This window comes from Rhinichthys klamathensis, unplaced genomic scaffold (assembly GCF_029890125.1).
Source record: "Rhinichthys klamathensis goyatoka isolate OS25496 unplaced genomic scaffold, OSU_Roscu_1.1 h1tg000358l_1, whole genome shotgun sequence".
Lineage (NCBI taxonomy): Eukaryota > Metazoa > Chordata > Actinopteri > Cypriniformes > Leuciscidae > Rhinichthys > Rhinichthys klamathensis.
This window is the reverse complement of record NW_026606867.1, coordinates 1,540,148-1,555,989: the sequence shown is the minus strand read 5'-3', so window position 1 is coordinate 1,555,989 and position 15,842 is coordinate 1,540,148. Positions and strand designations below refer to the sequence as shown.

At 39.4% G+C, this 15,842-nt stretch overlaps 1 protein-coding gene across 3 annotated transcripts in view; it reads left to right on the top strand.

The window, feature by feature from the left end:
* vangl1 (VANGL planar cell polarity protein 1) overlaps positions 1-15,842 on the top strand; it is a 42,022-nt gene that overhangs the window by 10,088 nt on the left and 16,092 nt on the right. For all 3 annotated transcript variants that reach the window (XM_056232960.1, XM_056232962.1, XM_056232961.1), the window contains exons 2-3: positions 149-366; positions 5,693-5,828. In XM_056232960.1, the coding sequence (XP_056088935.1) occupies positions 296-366; positions 5,693-5,828 (207 nt within the window). In that variant the 5' untranslated portion in view covers positions 149-295. The remainder of the gene's footprint in view (positions 1-148; positions 367-5,692; positions 5,829-15,842) is intronic.

Below are 15,842 nucleotides of genomic sequence, written 5' to 3'. Positions count from 1 at the left end.
TCGTTTTTACTGACTTGAGATAGCCCTGACCTTTTTAAGAGCTCTAAATTCAATAATGTACATTATTATAACATGATTGTATTGTATTTGATGTATTTATGGCATAAGGTAGGAGTTTGTTTAAAAATCTTTTCCTTTCTCTCTTTAGGTTAATGCTTGATAACAGAAAGCCCCTAGAGACGATCCTGTCATCTTGCGCAACTTCATGTATGTCCTGATCATCGTCTGCACTTTCACTGTCTCTGCATTCCTCCCTCTGCTGTGTTAAACCAATCACAGCACAGACAGTATTGCCATGGACACGGATTCTATCCACTCTGGTTATTCCCACCACTCCAATAGGTCACGAGGGTCAAACAAACAGAGGTAAAGGGCTGAACAGCCTCATGTGCATTCACATATGCATACAGTACACATCATACTCTCTTTCTCCTCTCTTGTTTTTTTTCCAGATTTATTCATGCAGAAAATTAATATTATCATCATGAAAAGATTTTGCATTTATTTCAAGCTTCAAGTGTATTAACGAAATTAAGTGAATTTGTCTGTGGAATGATTCTGTTGCTCATTAGTGACGGGATGTCTTTAATTACTTTCAGATTAAATTATTGAGAATTGCCTCTGATGATTCTAAATTATTACTTTGAAAAGGTAATCAGTGTCGTAATAACACGTTAAAGAAATATTCTTGGTTAAAGGTTCCCTCAGTAGTTTTTCTTCATTAAAAATAAATACTAGTCTCACAAAAATGATTAATATGAAATATGCTCACATTAGATGAAGACTCTATTTGTGTAATTCTAGATGCATTTAAACAAACAAAATAAGGCCTGTTAGGTTGAACTTCAAGATTTTAGTTTGGGTGCGCAACAATTGTAAGATTGCTTGAGTGGTTTCCTATCATACATAATTGTTAATCCTTGTATGACTGTTTGCTCACAGATTTGGACTGTTTTGACCCCACCCACTGTAATTAGGAAGTTATTTATTGAGCTTCACTATTGTTAGGTTTCCTATAAAAAACTCAAGTGAAAGGCCCAAACAGGCCTGTGGAATTCCAGCATGAAAGCAGAGAATGTATGCATCTTCAATGAGAAAGCCACAAATGCATGTCCTCTTTCTGTTGGCTTTCAAACTTCCTGCCACTTTTTACTTGTGTATCTCGACTCTTTCCTTTCGTTAATACTCCTATCATTCAATAACTATTTTTGGATGAATTCGATCATCTCCATATCTTACGGTAATTGTGCCTGTTTAGTACTCAGTCTGGTTTTAATCTTTTGCATGGCAAAAATGGTCCGTGGAAGATGTGCAAATGATAGTTAAAACAGTGATTATTAAAACATATTCACTTTATTTTTCACACACCAGTTTCAGACTGTCTATTTCTCTCTGTCTATGTCTATAGCATACACTGATCTGGCCACTTTCCCTTGGCTCAGTGGGCAGGATTACTTTGTTTCTTCTTTTTTTCAATTTCCAAACGAAGCTGAGCTCCACATTTGACATCAACACACATTTATAATGCCTGGGTGGGGACGGACACCTCAGTGTTTCACTAGGGGCTATCATACTGCCTCTCCCATTCAGCCTCAACACCCAGTTTATATAACTTCTAATTACATTCCCATGCTTCCTGCAGGGTATTTACAATACTGCAATACACACAAAGTTGTGTAGATCTGCACTGCTGGGAAAAGGGGCTTTGTTGTATTATTCATTGATTGCATTTTTAAAGAATTTCTTGGGGAATTCAGTGCCAAGACCTTTAGCACTGTTAAAAGCAAATATAAAGAAGTTTAGTCTTGAAGTCATGAAGGGAGAACAATTAGAGAATATGGTGTGGTGTAGCAGTTAAAGATCTGTTTGAGGTTTAAACCCAATTTCAGGTAAGGTTTTCATTAAACAAATGTTTTATTTTAAAATATATTATTTAGAATTATTATTATTATTATTATTAAACTATTTAAATAGGTGTTTAAACTTTTTTTAAATGTATAAGAAAATATGAAAATATTACTTGAGAACATATATATATATTTTTAATTAATAGGCTATATTTTCCCACATCATACCCAAATTACCCACCGTAGACATTGGTGGACAACCAGTGGTGGATGCTTTCTCCCCAAAATTCAGAGTAGTGGTAGACAAATATAGTTTTTTAATAATTGATTGTTCATATACATGGCTGTTCACAAATCTTGAACTTTGTACTTTGTTGAATGTTGTAGTAGGGTTGCCGCGGTGAGGAAAATTTCCCACCGGTTAATCGACGTTTGACAACACCGGTAATCCCGGTATCACCGTGGGGGGCGGGGCGTGGGGGTTAAAAAGCTTTTACAGAGCTGCCAACTCTCACGCATTGGCCGCGAGACACACGCATTTGATTTAGAGGTCTGCTACCCGACCCGAGCCCGACGGGTCCCGAAAAATGTGCGGGTTTCGGGTCGGGTTCGGGTTAATGTTAATAAACAGCCTCGGGTTCGGGTCGGGTTCGGGTTTAACTAAGAAAAACGAAATAGGCTATATATAGTTTGCGTGCCGTGTGCTTTGCCTGCTTGCTGTGTTGTGGTGACCGGCACGCGCGAGAGAGAAAGTATAGGCTACGTCCGCAGATGTGCAATATGTGCATACAGGCTCTCTCTCTCAAATATAATGATATATGAATATAATATTTTTAATTATTTGTTTTATTTTATCATATCATTTATATCACAAAACTGTTTTGCGCATGTGCTACCGCTCTCGCGCGCTATTTCAGTCACAATAAACAGCCGACGACAACAAGCAAACCATGAGTCTGATAAAGCAAAAAATTACTTGGTAAGTTTTTTCTCTTACTGCTGTGCTGCCTGCTGATAGGGCCGCTGCGCCTACATGTATTTGTTTAATATGTCAAGCAATCATTAAATACAACATAGCATATTGCAAAAATGGTATTGCTGTGAGAAACAGAATGGACCTCGGGTTCGGGTCGGGTTCGGGCTTAATATGTAAATGTAATTGTCGGGTCGGGTCGGGTCGGGTCGGGTTAAATGATCGCGGGTACGGGCCGGGTTCGGGCTTCAGTTTAAAGCCCGTGCAGACCTCTAATTTGATTGCTTTCACACGCTCTCACGCCACACTCCCGATTTCTCAGGCATGAAGTGTCAACCTGGTCGGTCAAATGCCTGGAAGATGAGTTTATCTATATATCTGCCTGTTGAGCAACTCGTGATCGACTAATTATACCGCAAAATAGTTAAAATCTCCTGGAATCTAGAGCGAGCGCGCACGCGAGACAGAGATTGTGCTTCAAACCGCGTAGCGCGCGCGTACGGGAGAGAGGGAAAGCGAGCGAGAGACCTTGCGTGTGTAAGTTTTTAGCAAAAACGAATACTTTAAAAAAGTCAAGACATCGCGGTGTCACAGTGGGAAAGTGATGTCACCGGTGATGGGGCTTAAAACCGGTAACACCGTCAACACCGTCTATCGCGGCAAGCCTATGTTGTAGCAGCTGTTTGGCTTAGTCCCTCAGGCTCAGCTGTAGATGTTCTATAATACGACACAATCTCGTTCAGGCTGTCCAGGATTAGAGTTAAGCAACAGGGGGGTCGGGGTCTGTGATGACTAGCTGTTCCAAACTTAACAGTTAGAAGTCATTGTAAGACTAAAGCAATTCTCTAATCCTCATACGGCATTATCTGTATACATACTCACTGATCTATAATCAGAGAGTCACTTTAGAAAAGTATAGTTGAGTGGTTCTCAGCTGGTGGGTCGCATATCTGTTCTGATAGTGTCACGGACTAGGGTGACCACCTGGTTATTGCTCTGTTGCAGGACTGTATGTGATTTTGCGGGACAATGCAGGGCACGTGTGTGATAGATAAAATGACTGGCACTCAGTTTACCCATGTTCAAGTGAAACAATATAGCCTATTTACTCTACAGAACCTATTCAGTCTGCTAAATATAATAAACTGAGCAACAGGTAAAAATCACATTTTATACTAAAATAAATTTCCTCGAGTTTTTTTTCCCTTTATTAGACTATGCAAACATTAAAGGAGTTTTACCGGATTCAGTGCATATTGAACCAGTATTTTTTGTTGGATCTGGCAGGTTTATCAGGATGTTCTTATCCAGAATGTGTCTAGATGAAGTCCTGGCTGGTGTCGCTGTATTTAACAAGTTTTTATGAGGACCACACTAAATCCTTTGCTCCGTCTAGTCGTCAACAGCGGAAAAATCCTTCTCTACTAATGTGTTGGTTGATAAATTTCCCGCTCTAGCTAGAACATACAGCTGTGCACATGGATAAAAGGCAATCTTATTTTTAGTATTTCTTATATTTCTTATTGTAGTATTGTAAGGGAAGAAATACAATACAAAGATGGGACACAGCTTACGTCTTCCTGGACGTAGGACAAAGCTCCCAATTTGGTCATCCTATCACAGAATGCAAAAAAGCAATGCTTACTTAAAAATTGTAGTACTCTTGTGCAGTGCAAGTATAGTATACTAAAACCAAAACCTTTAAAAAAACATTTTCTGTCTTGAAAAAAAAAGAAACATTAACTGAAATAAAATAAAATATAAAAAAACTTAAACATTTTATTTCAGCTAGTTGCCAAGGCAAAATTTATCATTAAATAAATAACTTTCTTTAAATAAACTAAAACTTAAAAACTATACAGGTATACATGATTTTAAAAAATGACAAAAACAAAACAATAACTAAAATGTTGAAATGTAAATGAAAAATATATATATAAAAATTAAATCTTAATCAAAATATGAACAAAACTATAATAGTATATCAATGATATTAAAATAACACTGTGTTTTTTACGATGGTAAAATGAATAACTTACTTTTGTGTAGTGAATTATTAGCTAAAAAGGTGAGAACCACTGGTATAGTTTATTTTTCTCCAGTCAAAATATTAAAATCCCAGACGCATCTTCTGACGTCTCCAAAACCTAGTTTAGCTGCATTAGCTTATCAATATGCCAACGTCAAACTCTATTGATAAATAAATTGACAGTCAAATTTTCCATGTGCAGCACTATTTTTGTGGGGAATTTTGTTGCACATGTAGAGTGTTCCAAATCATTATTTTGTGAGGTTCTATGACCGTTAGGATGCTAGGTTGTGAAACGAGCATCAGTTACTGTAACAATATAATTTTCATGCCTCATTGCTGTATATTGTTAAACAGACAGCGTGAGATCGAATGCTGTCTTTGCAGATATTTGCAGAGTTATTTGCTGATGTCAAGATTTCCTCAGAGCGAGACGTCTATGTCTGCTTCTGTTTGATAGAATGTGTGTGTGTGAGAGAGAGCATCTGTGTGCAGTAGTGCTGTATTTGTTTGTGTTTATCAGTTTTGTTTTATTCTAAGGCTTACCAGACATTAGCTATGACTAAAAAGACAGGAATGAGCCAGAGAGTGAGGGAGAGAAAGCTGTGCTTGGATTAGGGTCGTCACAGCTCACTGCCTCTAACCCAGTTTGCACCAGATGCTCCAGCTAGAACATGGATGAGACGGCGCTAGAGGAAGCCAGCACGTGTCAGTGAGAGGATGAAGAGGGAGAATGATGATGGTGGTTATCCTGTCATTAGTGTGAGTGTGTTTCCCTGCTCCCATCGCCATGGCGACAGCGTTTCCCTCACCTCCGTCGCTGTGTGTGTCTCTCTCGTGCAGTGAACGCAGCAGCAGGGATCGGCACAAATCACATAGCCGTGACAGCAGCAGCCGCTCGGACAAAAATGTCACCATCAGTGCATCGTCAGCCCAGCCACAGCAGCCGGATCAAGGCTCCGCCCCCACGGATGCCCAGGTGAGTCAGACACTGGATATATTTGAGAGAATCAATGTGATAGTGGGTATCACCATTGTGCCCTAGATGTAGATCCCTTAAGTTACTCCAGAGGAAATGAACCTGTAAATTGCTTGAATAAAACAACCCAGCAGTCCCATGCTTCAGACTGACAAGGATTAGAATAAAGAACACCACAGACACAGTGTAATCACCATGGGAAAATCTCAGAGTAATACTGGGAGTTGTGAAAAATATGATACACCGGTGTTTTGCCAGATGAGAAGTTTATCATCTTTTTAATTAGGTGTTCAAGCACAAAGTGCTGAAAACCTATTGAAATTGCTATTTAAAAAAAAAAAAAACCTAAAACGCATCGTGCAGCCCAAACCGTAAGGCCTAGAGACTTGAAACCTGGCCAGGTGGTAGGGCCTCAGTTTGGGGAGAACCTATCAGAGTATGACCCCGATTGGCCCACAGGTGGCGCTACAGCAACCAAAAGTACTAAATTGCTCATAACTCCTAGACCGTTTGACTTAGAATCAAGAATCCAAAATCGATTTAGGCCAGAATTTTTTTCTGCTATGTCCAATTTTGTCCAAAACCTACTTTCGCGAACTAGTCCCTGGTTTTTCGCCCGATCGGAACCAGACCAGTCTAGGACAATTCTCTGGACTCTCTAGATCAATAATTATCAAAAAAAAGTTGAACTTTGGTTCGCTAAAACAGGGTCATTTAGAAAAGGGGGCGTGTCAAAATACACTCAAAAGCCTATAAATCATAAATAAAAACTACTTAGAATAATTATCTTAAAAAAGTTTAACTTTTGCATTTTTCGTATGGCTATAATGCTACGTTCACACCGGACGCGAATAGCGCGTCAGGCGCGAGTGATTTCAATGTTAAGTCAATGCAAAGACGCGTTACGCGCGTAAAAAATTCCTGCGGCGCGAATGAGGCGTAGAGCGCGGCGCGGTAGACGCGAATACGCCTCATTCGCGCGTCAAGTTCGCGCGAAAGGCGCGAATTGAAGCGTCTGGCGCGGAAGCGCGTTACGCGCGAATGATTTAGTTAGTGCTATTTGTGCATTCACGCGTTTGACGCGAATTCGCGTCTGCCGCCCGAGTTGAAAAATTTGAACTTCTGCGTCAATTCGCGCCGCGTTAACCAATCAGGAGCCTGCTTGCTGCTGTCACGTGGTGAAGTGAAAGTTTGTTATTTTAATAAATTATTTTGTAATATTACTAAAATGTCTGGTGTGGTTCTAATGCACAACAAAGCAAATCTTTCACATAAAAACTCGATTTTAATATATGAGAGATAGTACTAATTTTGTATTGAATGCTATTTATTCCATATCTATTTTAGATTATATGAAACATTATTATTTTAATGTAAAAACAACAAACACATAGTGTATAATAAATAAAAAAATCACAGGACAGGTTTCACTTTTGGAGGCTGGCTCCATTTATTATCAAATAAATGTGCGGGCGAGGGTGAACCTCGCGCCGGGCTGTAGAGCGCGGGCTCGTCAGGCAGCGACCACTCGAGGCCGAGGCTTTACACGGCCTACGCTGTCCTCGTCAGCGTCCTCACCGTTTGGTCCACCAAACCTAGCTCCTGGAACAAATGGTGAAACTCCTGAAACCCTCCGGAGGGTCTGGTGGACCCGAGTACAGCGACGATGTCCCATACGCAGCTGTTTCTGCTCTCCAGAGCATATACGAGCGGTGACTCTCTCGAATAATGCTAATGCTAATGCTCGATAAACATCTAAAAAGATGGCCGCCGACGGGTTTCGAAACTTTCGCCTCTGACGCGTGTAAATTTCGCTTCAAACTTTTGTTTTTACGCGCGTCAATTTCGCCATTGACACGCGAATTAACACAAAGTGGTCAAGCGTCAAACTAGACGCGGTAGACGCGAATTTGACGCGCTATTCGCGTCCGGTGTGAACGTAGCATAACAGGGTCATTTAGAAAAGAGGCGTGGCAAAATACATTCAAAAGCCTATAAATCCTACAAGAAAACTCAGAACTTCACAAAAATTGATGAGCATATGTGACATAACATCATTAACAAGCATGCAAAGTTTTATGGAGATCGGACCATAGGTGGCGCTATAACTGCCTGTATTGGCTGTAAATGGTCTTTTCCATCTATTATGTCAGTGTTTAAATGTATGCTACATAAAACTTAATGTCTTTTGATGCTTTTGTGCTTAACGGCCTTAAAGGCCTTAACTGCTTGAACACCGCTAAATGCTGCTTGCAGCTTTAAAGGTGACCTATAATTCAAAATTGAATTTACCTTGGTATAGTCAAATAACAAGAGTTCAGTGCATGGACATGACATAGAGTGAATCTCAAACTGGACTGTTTTCGCGTTCTCATTTAATTCAAGTTTATGAAAAACACCCCTGAAAAACGGTCGGTTCTCCACACAATACCGACTGTGACGCAATAGTCGGGATCATTAATATGTACGCCTCCAAATATTTGCATAATGCCAGCCCTCAATGCCAGGTGGAACTGCGCAGCCGAAGCATGGCTTTGCTCAGTGTGGATGTACACATGAACACAAAGGTATTTTTTAGTTTCTTCATCTGAGCCTCTGAAGAAACAATGGGTTAATTTTATTTTCTCTGGAAATTTTCAAACATTTCACCGACTGTTTCCTCAACTTGGGCCAATACAGAGCTGGCCTCGGATCGAGTTTCCATGCAACGCTTTCTGATGTGTAATTGTTCAAGTTCACACAGGTAATCTTTCTCTCAAAATCGTTCAATACTGTTTATGCATCAGTAAGTCAAGCCAGTGACTAAAATATCAGCTTCACATCGTTTCTTTTAGTAGGATGAAAATAATCGTATTTAAATTGTGAACAAATTATATACAGAAAGCGATCAACGAACAATCTTTCCACACAGCGCGAGTTTATCTGGACACTTGCCAAACTCGTTATGAAATCAATGACGCACGTTACTGCACAACGAAGCTCTTACTGTATTTACATCATCGTGTTTGCATTGGTGAAAGCAGAGAGAGTGCAGAAACTGCTTTGCAATGATAAGATCTTCATTCTCGCGATCAACACACTGTCATCTGCTCAATGCTCATCACGGCAACATTTAATGTGATGGGAATAGATCTAAATACTTTAAAAACATCTCACGATTCGTTAATCTCGATAGCTGTTATAGTAAAAACGTATAATAGCAGTAGTAAAAGTATTCGAGAGAGTTTCACATGTAATGCGTTGCTATTTCATATGCAAGCATGTCAGCCAATCACAGCAGTGGCCGCGTTTACACTGAATCCCACAGCAGACACGCCCCTTCAAACAGAGTGTTCAAATCAGAGACTAAAAGCAGGCTAGGAAAAATGCCATTTATTTCTAAATTATGATTATTTTTTATCTAAAAAACATACTAACATTATAAGGGTAACCCAGGAAACATTATAAAATAATAATAAAAAACATTCTAGGGCACCTTTAATTAATTTTATAACTGTACCATATATCTCTTTTAATTTAATTTTCCTTGCTTTTATTTTGTGATTATGTCAATTTAAAGTGCTTTACAGGAAGGAATTAAAATAGTGTATGAAATGTGCTATATAAATAAACTTCAATTTAAACTGGAATTAAAAACATTATTACAAGCTTACCGTTTTGAATCGAGCTAAGCCAAGCAGATAATTTTGAACACTGGCTGGTTATGTGCTTGCTCAGAAATTTCTTTTGGATAATTTTTAACTAGGGGTGTGACGAGATCTCGTGCCACGAGATCTCGCGAGACTAAATATGACGAGATTTCTCGTCGAGTGAAAAAGCTGTCTCGCGATATCCCCATTAATATTTCACCGCTACACTCACATTCGCCTAAACTGTCGTTTTGTTGTTTTTATAAAAAATAAAAACCATTATAAACTAATGCAAAAGTCTGCTCTGCTCATCCAGCACGAGTTGCCGTTGCAATCAGTGCAGCACGAATCACAGTTCACTGATCGTGTGACGATGGCGGGGGATTCGTTGCGCAACAGACTAAACGTCTGATAAATGTCTTATCTTGTAGAATGCGCGCTCAGCACCGCTGCTCCCTATACGCGCGGTCACGAATTTGTTAGTGAAAGTAAAACACAAGCTCCCTGATGTGCATTGTGCACAAATTAGGCTGCATACATACAATAATCCGTCTCCCAATACCCATCTCTGGACTGTTTATTTGCGGCTATGGTCTCTGTTGGCACTGCGAATATTGAGAGAGTACTGTAACGTATAAAGGACAACAGACAAGGGAGGCTCCGTTTCTGAACTTATAATCGGAACGCAAGAACAACTGTAGAGACAAACACACCAGCCTCGTTTCTCTCGGCCTTTTCCGAACTCACCGCATTAACCCTATAACTGCCGGTGCAAAATAAAACCGCAATTTCACAACAATTATAAAGAGTCTGTGTGCTAACTTTGATTATGGTTGCACTTGCACTTATTGTTTGCACTTAATAAGACTAAGAGAAAACAGTTATTTATTTTTGTTATTTATACGTTTTTTATTTCTCTGTTAAATGTATGTAAAGGAGTTCAGTTAGGAGGTCACACACAGCCTCAATCAGAAGTTCTGAAAGCTCTTAAATGTACAGTAAGGTCTGAAGAGACTAATGTGAAATCATACAGGAGAAAAGCCAGTCAATAAAAACCTTTTACAGTGCTTGTATATTGTTTTCTTTCAATGCATTTGATAATTCATACTCATAAAGTAGACCTGAAATGACATGCATTATAAGATTATTAGTTAAACATTGAAAAATGCACCTGCATGCTATTTTTCCAGTCATGAATTTTGTCATTGAGGATTTCTGAAAAATTGTGCAAAAATCTCGTCTCGTCTCGTTCTCGTGAACCCAATCTCGTGTCTCGTCTCGTCTCGTGAGATAAGCGTCTCGTCACACCCCTATTTTTAACCCAAAAAAGTTACGGACTGCAGCTTAAAAAAAAAAAAAAAAAATTTTTTTGCTTTTATTCAGCAATTATGCATTGATAAAAAGAGGCTTCTATTATAAACATTATCAACCCCAAAACTTTCGAATGGTACTGTATTTCTTACATTTGTATAAGTATCTAATCCTTATTTCACTCATTACGGTCATTCCAAACGTACAATAAAAATAGTCACACATGCACATCATGTATACATATAGTGTATAGATGAACAATACAAACAGTCTTGTTGAATTTAAGGCTGCTTTGCATATGCATTTGTGCAGAATATATGTATGATGAAACTGTTTGTGATGTCAAATGTGGGCATCTGTCATATATTGAACTCTGAGCTCTACCTCAGCAAACACTGGCCATTGTTAAAGAGGATAACAGGGATTTTAGACAGTGACAGGCTCCAGAAAACAGACAATTTTTTTATTTTTATTGAATGTCCTTTGCTGTCAGAGTAATTCATGTGTGAAGTGCTCAGTGTTATGCCAGATTAAATTAAAGGACTATTCAGAACTTAAACCTCAAAGAAATGTAGTCACACCTCAAAAGGACAATTTAGACATACATTTACAGCTCAACTAACAAATATTATTCATTTATATAGTTCTTTATTAAAATTACAAGCTTCACATTTGTGCTATTTTTCCGCTTGCCTGCTATTGCCCATTGTGAGAGCAAGCCACAGATGCGGTTCATGCTGTTTCACACCTCATGCATAAACAGCATGCAAGCGGTGCTGCAGCTTCACTGCGAAAGCAGGCTCGCATTGTGTTTTCACACTAACATCGTTTCTGTTGGATGAAAGAGCTGAAACTTTATACAGAAAAGGGATTTCTGGGTTACCACAATGAGTATTGGGAGTGAGCAGTTGAGAATTATTATTACGAATGTGAGCTGGATCCCATTTACATCCAAACAGCAATTAATCCACAATAGAATCCAAACCCCAAAGATAATAAACGTTTTAAAGGATCTGGATTCAGTTGGATTTACTGATTTGCAGTGTTCAGGTGTTTGCCACTGTGTAAATTGCATTAAGGCAGATGTATTTTTTTGTCAAATGGCAACATTGTGTCAATAAAATTGTTCATGGTGTAGTTTTAAATTGATTTTATGCTGAGTTCAGCACACTAAGAGTTGCACAAATAGGCTTAACGATGAAACTTTACTGGCAAAATAAATATTGGCTGCCTTTTAATATTTATATCTGTTTTCCTGTGATGTTGGTTATCGTGATGAAACAATAACCTCATTCACACTGGCATAGTGATTATAAGTGATTATACTGGAATACTTATTAGAGAGACAATGATTACAGAATCGAGTGTAAAGTTTGTGTGTGTGTGTAATGAGGGGTTTTGTGTGTGTAGGCAGATATGGAAAATCGGAGCGACACACATCTCAGTACGAAGGGACGTCGCTTTGTACTTCCTACAGGGTCTCAGTTATTCTGACCTACTTGGCTCGCCCTCGGGGGCAAAAGGCACACAAAGTTTTTATAGGTCCTCATGCCTGTCTACATTAATTTGTGTGTGTGTGTGTGTGTGTGTGTGTGTGTGTGTGTGTGTGTGTGTGGGTGTGGGTGGGTGGGTGGGTGTGGGTGTGGGTGGGTGTGTGAACATTTTACATTTCTCTTGAAGGGACTTTGGGACATCGAAGAATTCCGATTGAACATACCTAGTTCAAAAATTTTAGTGCATTATATTTTTTTTTAGATCAAAACTGAATGCAATTTTATATATATACACTCACCGGCCACTTTATTAGGTACCCCATGCTAGTAACGGGTTGGACCCCCTTTTGCCTTCAGAACTGCCTCAATTCTTCGTGGCATAGATTCAACAAGGTGCTGGAAGCATTCCTCAGGGACTTTGGTCCATATTGACATGATGGCATCACACAGTTGCCGCAGATTTGTCGGCTGCACATCCATGATGCGAATCTCCCGTTCCACCACATCCCAAAGATGCTCTATTGGGTTGAGATCTGGTGACTGTGGAGGCCATTTTAGTACAGTGAACTCATTGTCATGTTCAAGAAACCAATTTGAAATGATTAGAGCTTTGTGACATGGTGGAAGTAGCCATCAGAGGATGGGTACATGGTGGCCATAAAGGGATGGACATGGTCAGAAACAATGCTCAGGTAGGCCGTGGCATTTAAACGATGCCCAATTGGCACTAAGGGGCCTAAAGTGTGCCAGGAAAACATCCCCCACACCATTACACCACCACCACCAGCCTGCACAGTGGTAACAAGGCATGATGGTTCCATGTTCTCATTCTGTTTACGCCAAATTCTGACTCTAACATCTGAATGTCTCAACAGAAATCGAGACTCATCAGACCAGGCAACATTTTTCCAGTCTTCAACTGTTCAATTTTGGTGAGCTCTTGCAAATTGTAGCCTCTTTTTCCTATTTGTAGTGGAGATGAGTGGTACCCGGTGGAGTCTTCTGCTGTTGTAGCCCATCCGCCTCAAGGTTGTGCGTGTTGTGGCTTCACAAATGCTTTGCTGCATACCTCGGTTGTAACGAGTGGTTATTTCAGTCACTGTTGCCCTTCTATCAGCTCGAACCAGTCTGGCCATTCTCCTCTGACCTCTGGCATCAACAAGGCATTTCCGCCCACAGAACTGCCGCTCACTGGATGTTTTTTCTTTTTCGGACCATTCTCTGTAAACCCTAGAGATGGTTGTGCGTGAAAATCCCAGTAGATTAGCAGTTTCTGAAATACTCAGACCAGCCCTTCTGGCACCAACAATCATGCCACGTTCAAAGTCACTCAAATCAACTTTCTTCCCCATACTGATGCTCGGTTTGAACTGCAGGAGATTGTCTTGACCATGTCTACATGCCTAAATGCACTGAGTTGCCGCCATGTGATTGGCTGCTTAGAAATTAAGTGTTAACGAGCAGTTGGACAGGTGTACCTAATAAAGTGGCCGGTGAGTGTATATATCATTGTAAACCGAGGAAATCCCCTGGCACTGCTAACAGGTTAATGCCGTGCCCTTGAACGGCTGTCAGGTCTATTCTTCCCTGTGTAATTTCATCATGTTGGCTCTGATCTTCTTTCGTCTTCCTGTCATTCAGCTTGGGCCTCTGGAATGTTGTCTCCAGTGAGGAAACTTTAGACGTTAGTGAACAGAATGACTTGGAATAGCAAGCATGTAAGTCATAACTGGTGTGCTAAGAAAGGGCCTGTGTTTATGTTTGCTTGTTGTGCCCTTTGAGTGTGTCTTTCTTGCTAGTGTCATTTTTATTTATAAAATGATAGATCTAGCTCTGTAATTTGAATCGATGATTATCAAAGGCTACATAGATATATCCATTGCTTTAACCTCAAATTAAGGCACATGGTGATATTGTCTGATAATTTAATGCCTCTATAGAGTGCTAGAGTTATGACATATTTTTGCTAGTATTTTAATACATTTTGAAGCCTATACAGGAGTAAAAAGTTAAGAATAGGCTACAAACAAACATCGACACCATTAAGCTTCCACCAACTCTCATTCTTTATTAAAAAAAAAAACATTTTCCCAGGAAATTTGAGAGAATAATTTGCAAGAGCACAATTATAAACAAAACGAGGCTATAAAAGTGGACTAGTGAGTAGATGAGTTTTCATGTGCGCTGGGATGACGTTTAATATTCTCAACAACCTCTATTGTTCAATTTAGCCACCTGTTTAGTAAAAGCTTTATGATATTAGCCAACTGTCAGTTTAGTAAAAATGTGTTTCTTGAACTAGTGTTATCTACAGACCTTGTTCCAGGCGTTTAGTCAAAAACTCTTAAAAAAAATAAACATTGACTTCAGGATGATGGAACCAGAAGTGCTAAAATACTAACTCGTTTCTGGGTTTTGCCTACAAAAAAACGTTATCCCTGTAGCACTCTATTGGCCTCTATCAGAGCCTTATCACCAATGACAGATGTCTATTTTAGTCCCTCCCCCTTCACCCCAGATTCACTGCTTGAATCAAAAGCCTGCTTGATTTTGAATCCTCTCGCCTCTCATAGTCACTAGCACAGGGTCATAATGACATACATAAATCTTACCTGTCAAAGGCCGCTTCTAACCTTTCAAAGTCAGCTACAATGTCCCGGGTTCAATACAATTTATTTCAGAACCAAGAAAAATGCACTATCGACAGTATCTGTCAAGTACTACTGTGTATCATTTGAAATCATTATGTTCTTAGTGTTCTCATGTCTGTAATTCTATAATAATGTCTGTATCCTTTATGTTCCTTTCAATTTAGAGTTGTAAATCTGAGCAAAATGCCAATGCAGGTTTATTTTGGAAAAAAATTAGAGGAAAAGGATGGAGGGTGGAGAGGAGAGAGGTGCAGGAGTTTCTCACACTTGTTTACCACTCCCTCTCTTCCTGCTTTTCTTTCTGTGGTACAGCTCAGACTGTGGCTTCGTGACAGGGAAATGAGCTGTACACGAGTCAAGCAGAACACTAAAGCGCGAACGCGCACACACACACACACACACACTCTATTAGCTGGGTTGTGTGCTTCTTTTGTCTGTCTCAGTGGGGGAAGCACATTCAGCAATGTGGACTGTAGGCAAAATGGAACAGATCAGACCACAGTCCTGTACAATAGCCTTCCCTCTGGTCACAAAGACCTAATTTTTTAAAATATTTTTATGGAATTATACTTGAATAAAATATAAATAAAATTGTTGTGTTTGTGTTAACCAAAAAGAAAATTCTCTCAGCTCATGAAGTCATTTAGAACCCAAATGTAATTTGCATTGATATTAAACAATGCTTTAACTGGTTCAACTGATTTCTTTAAAGTGTCTCTATTGTGCGTTTTCAAATATTACCTTTCATGTAGTGTGTAATTTAGCTGTAGGTAAATGTAAAAGGTCTGCAAAGTTTTAATAATCAAAGTGCACGGCAAACAAAGTTATTGTCTCCTAAAAGAAAGAATCAATTGTGGAGTTGTCAGGAATTCCAGTCTCACTTCCTGTTACATACTTGCATAACAATGTAACACATTTGCATAATGCCTG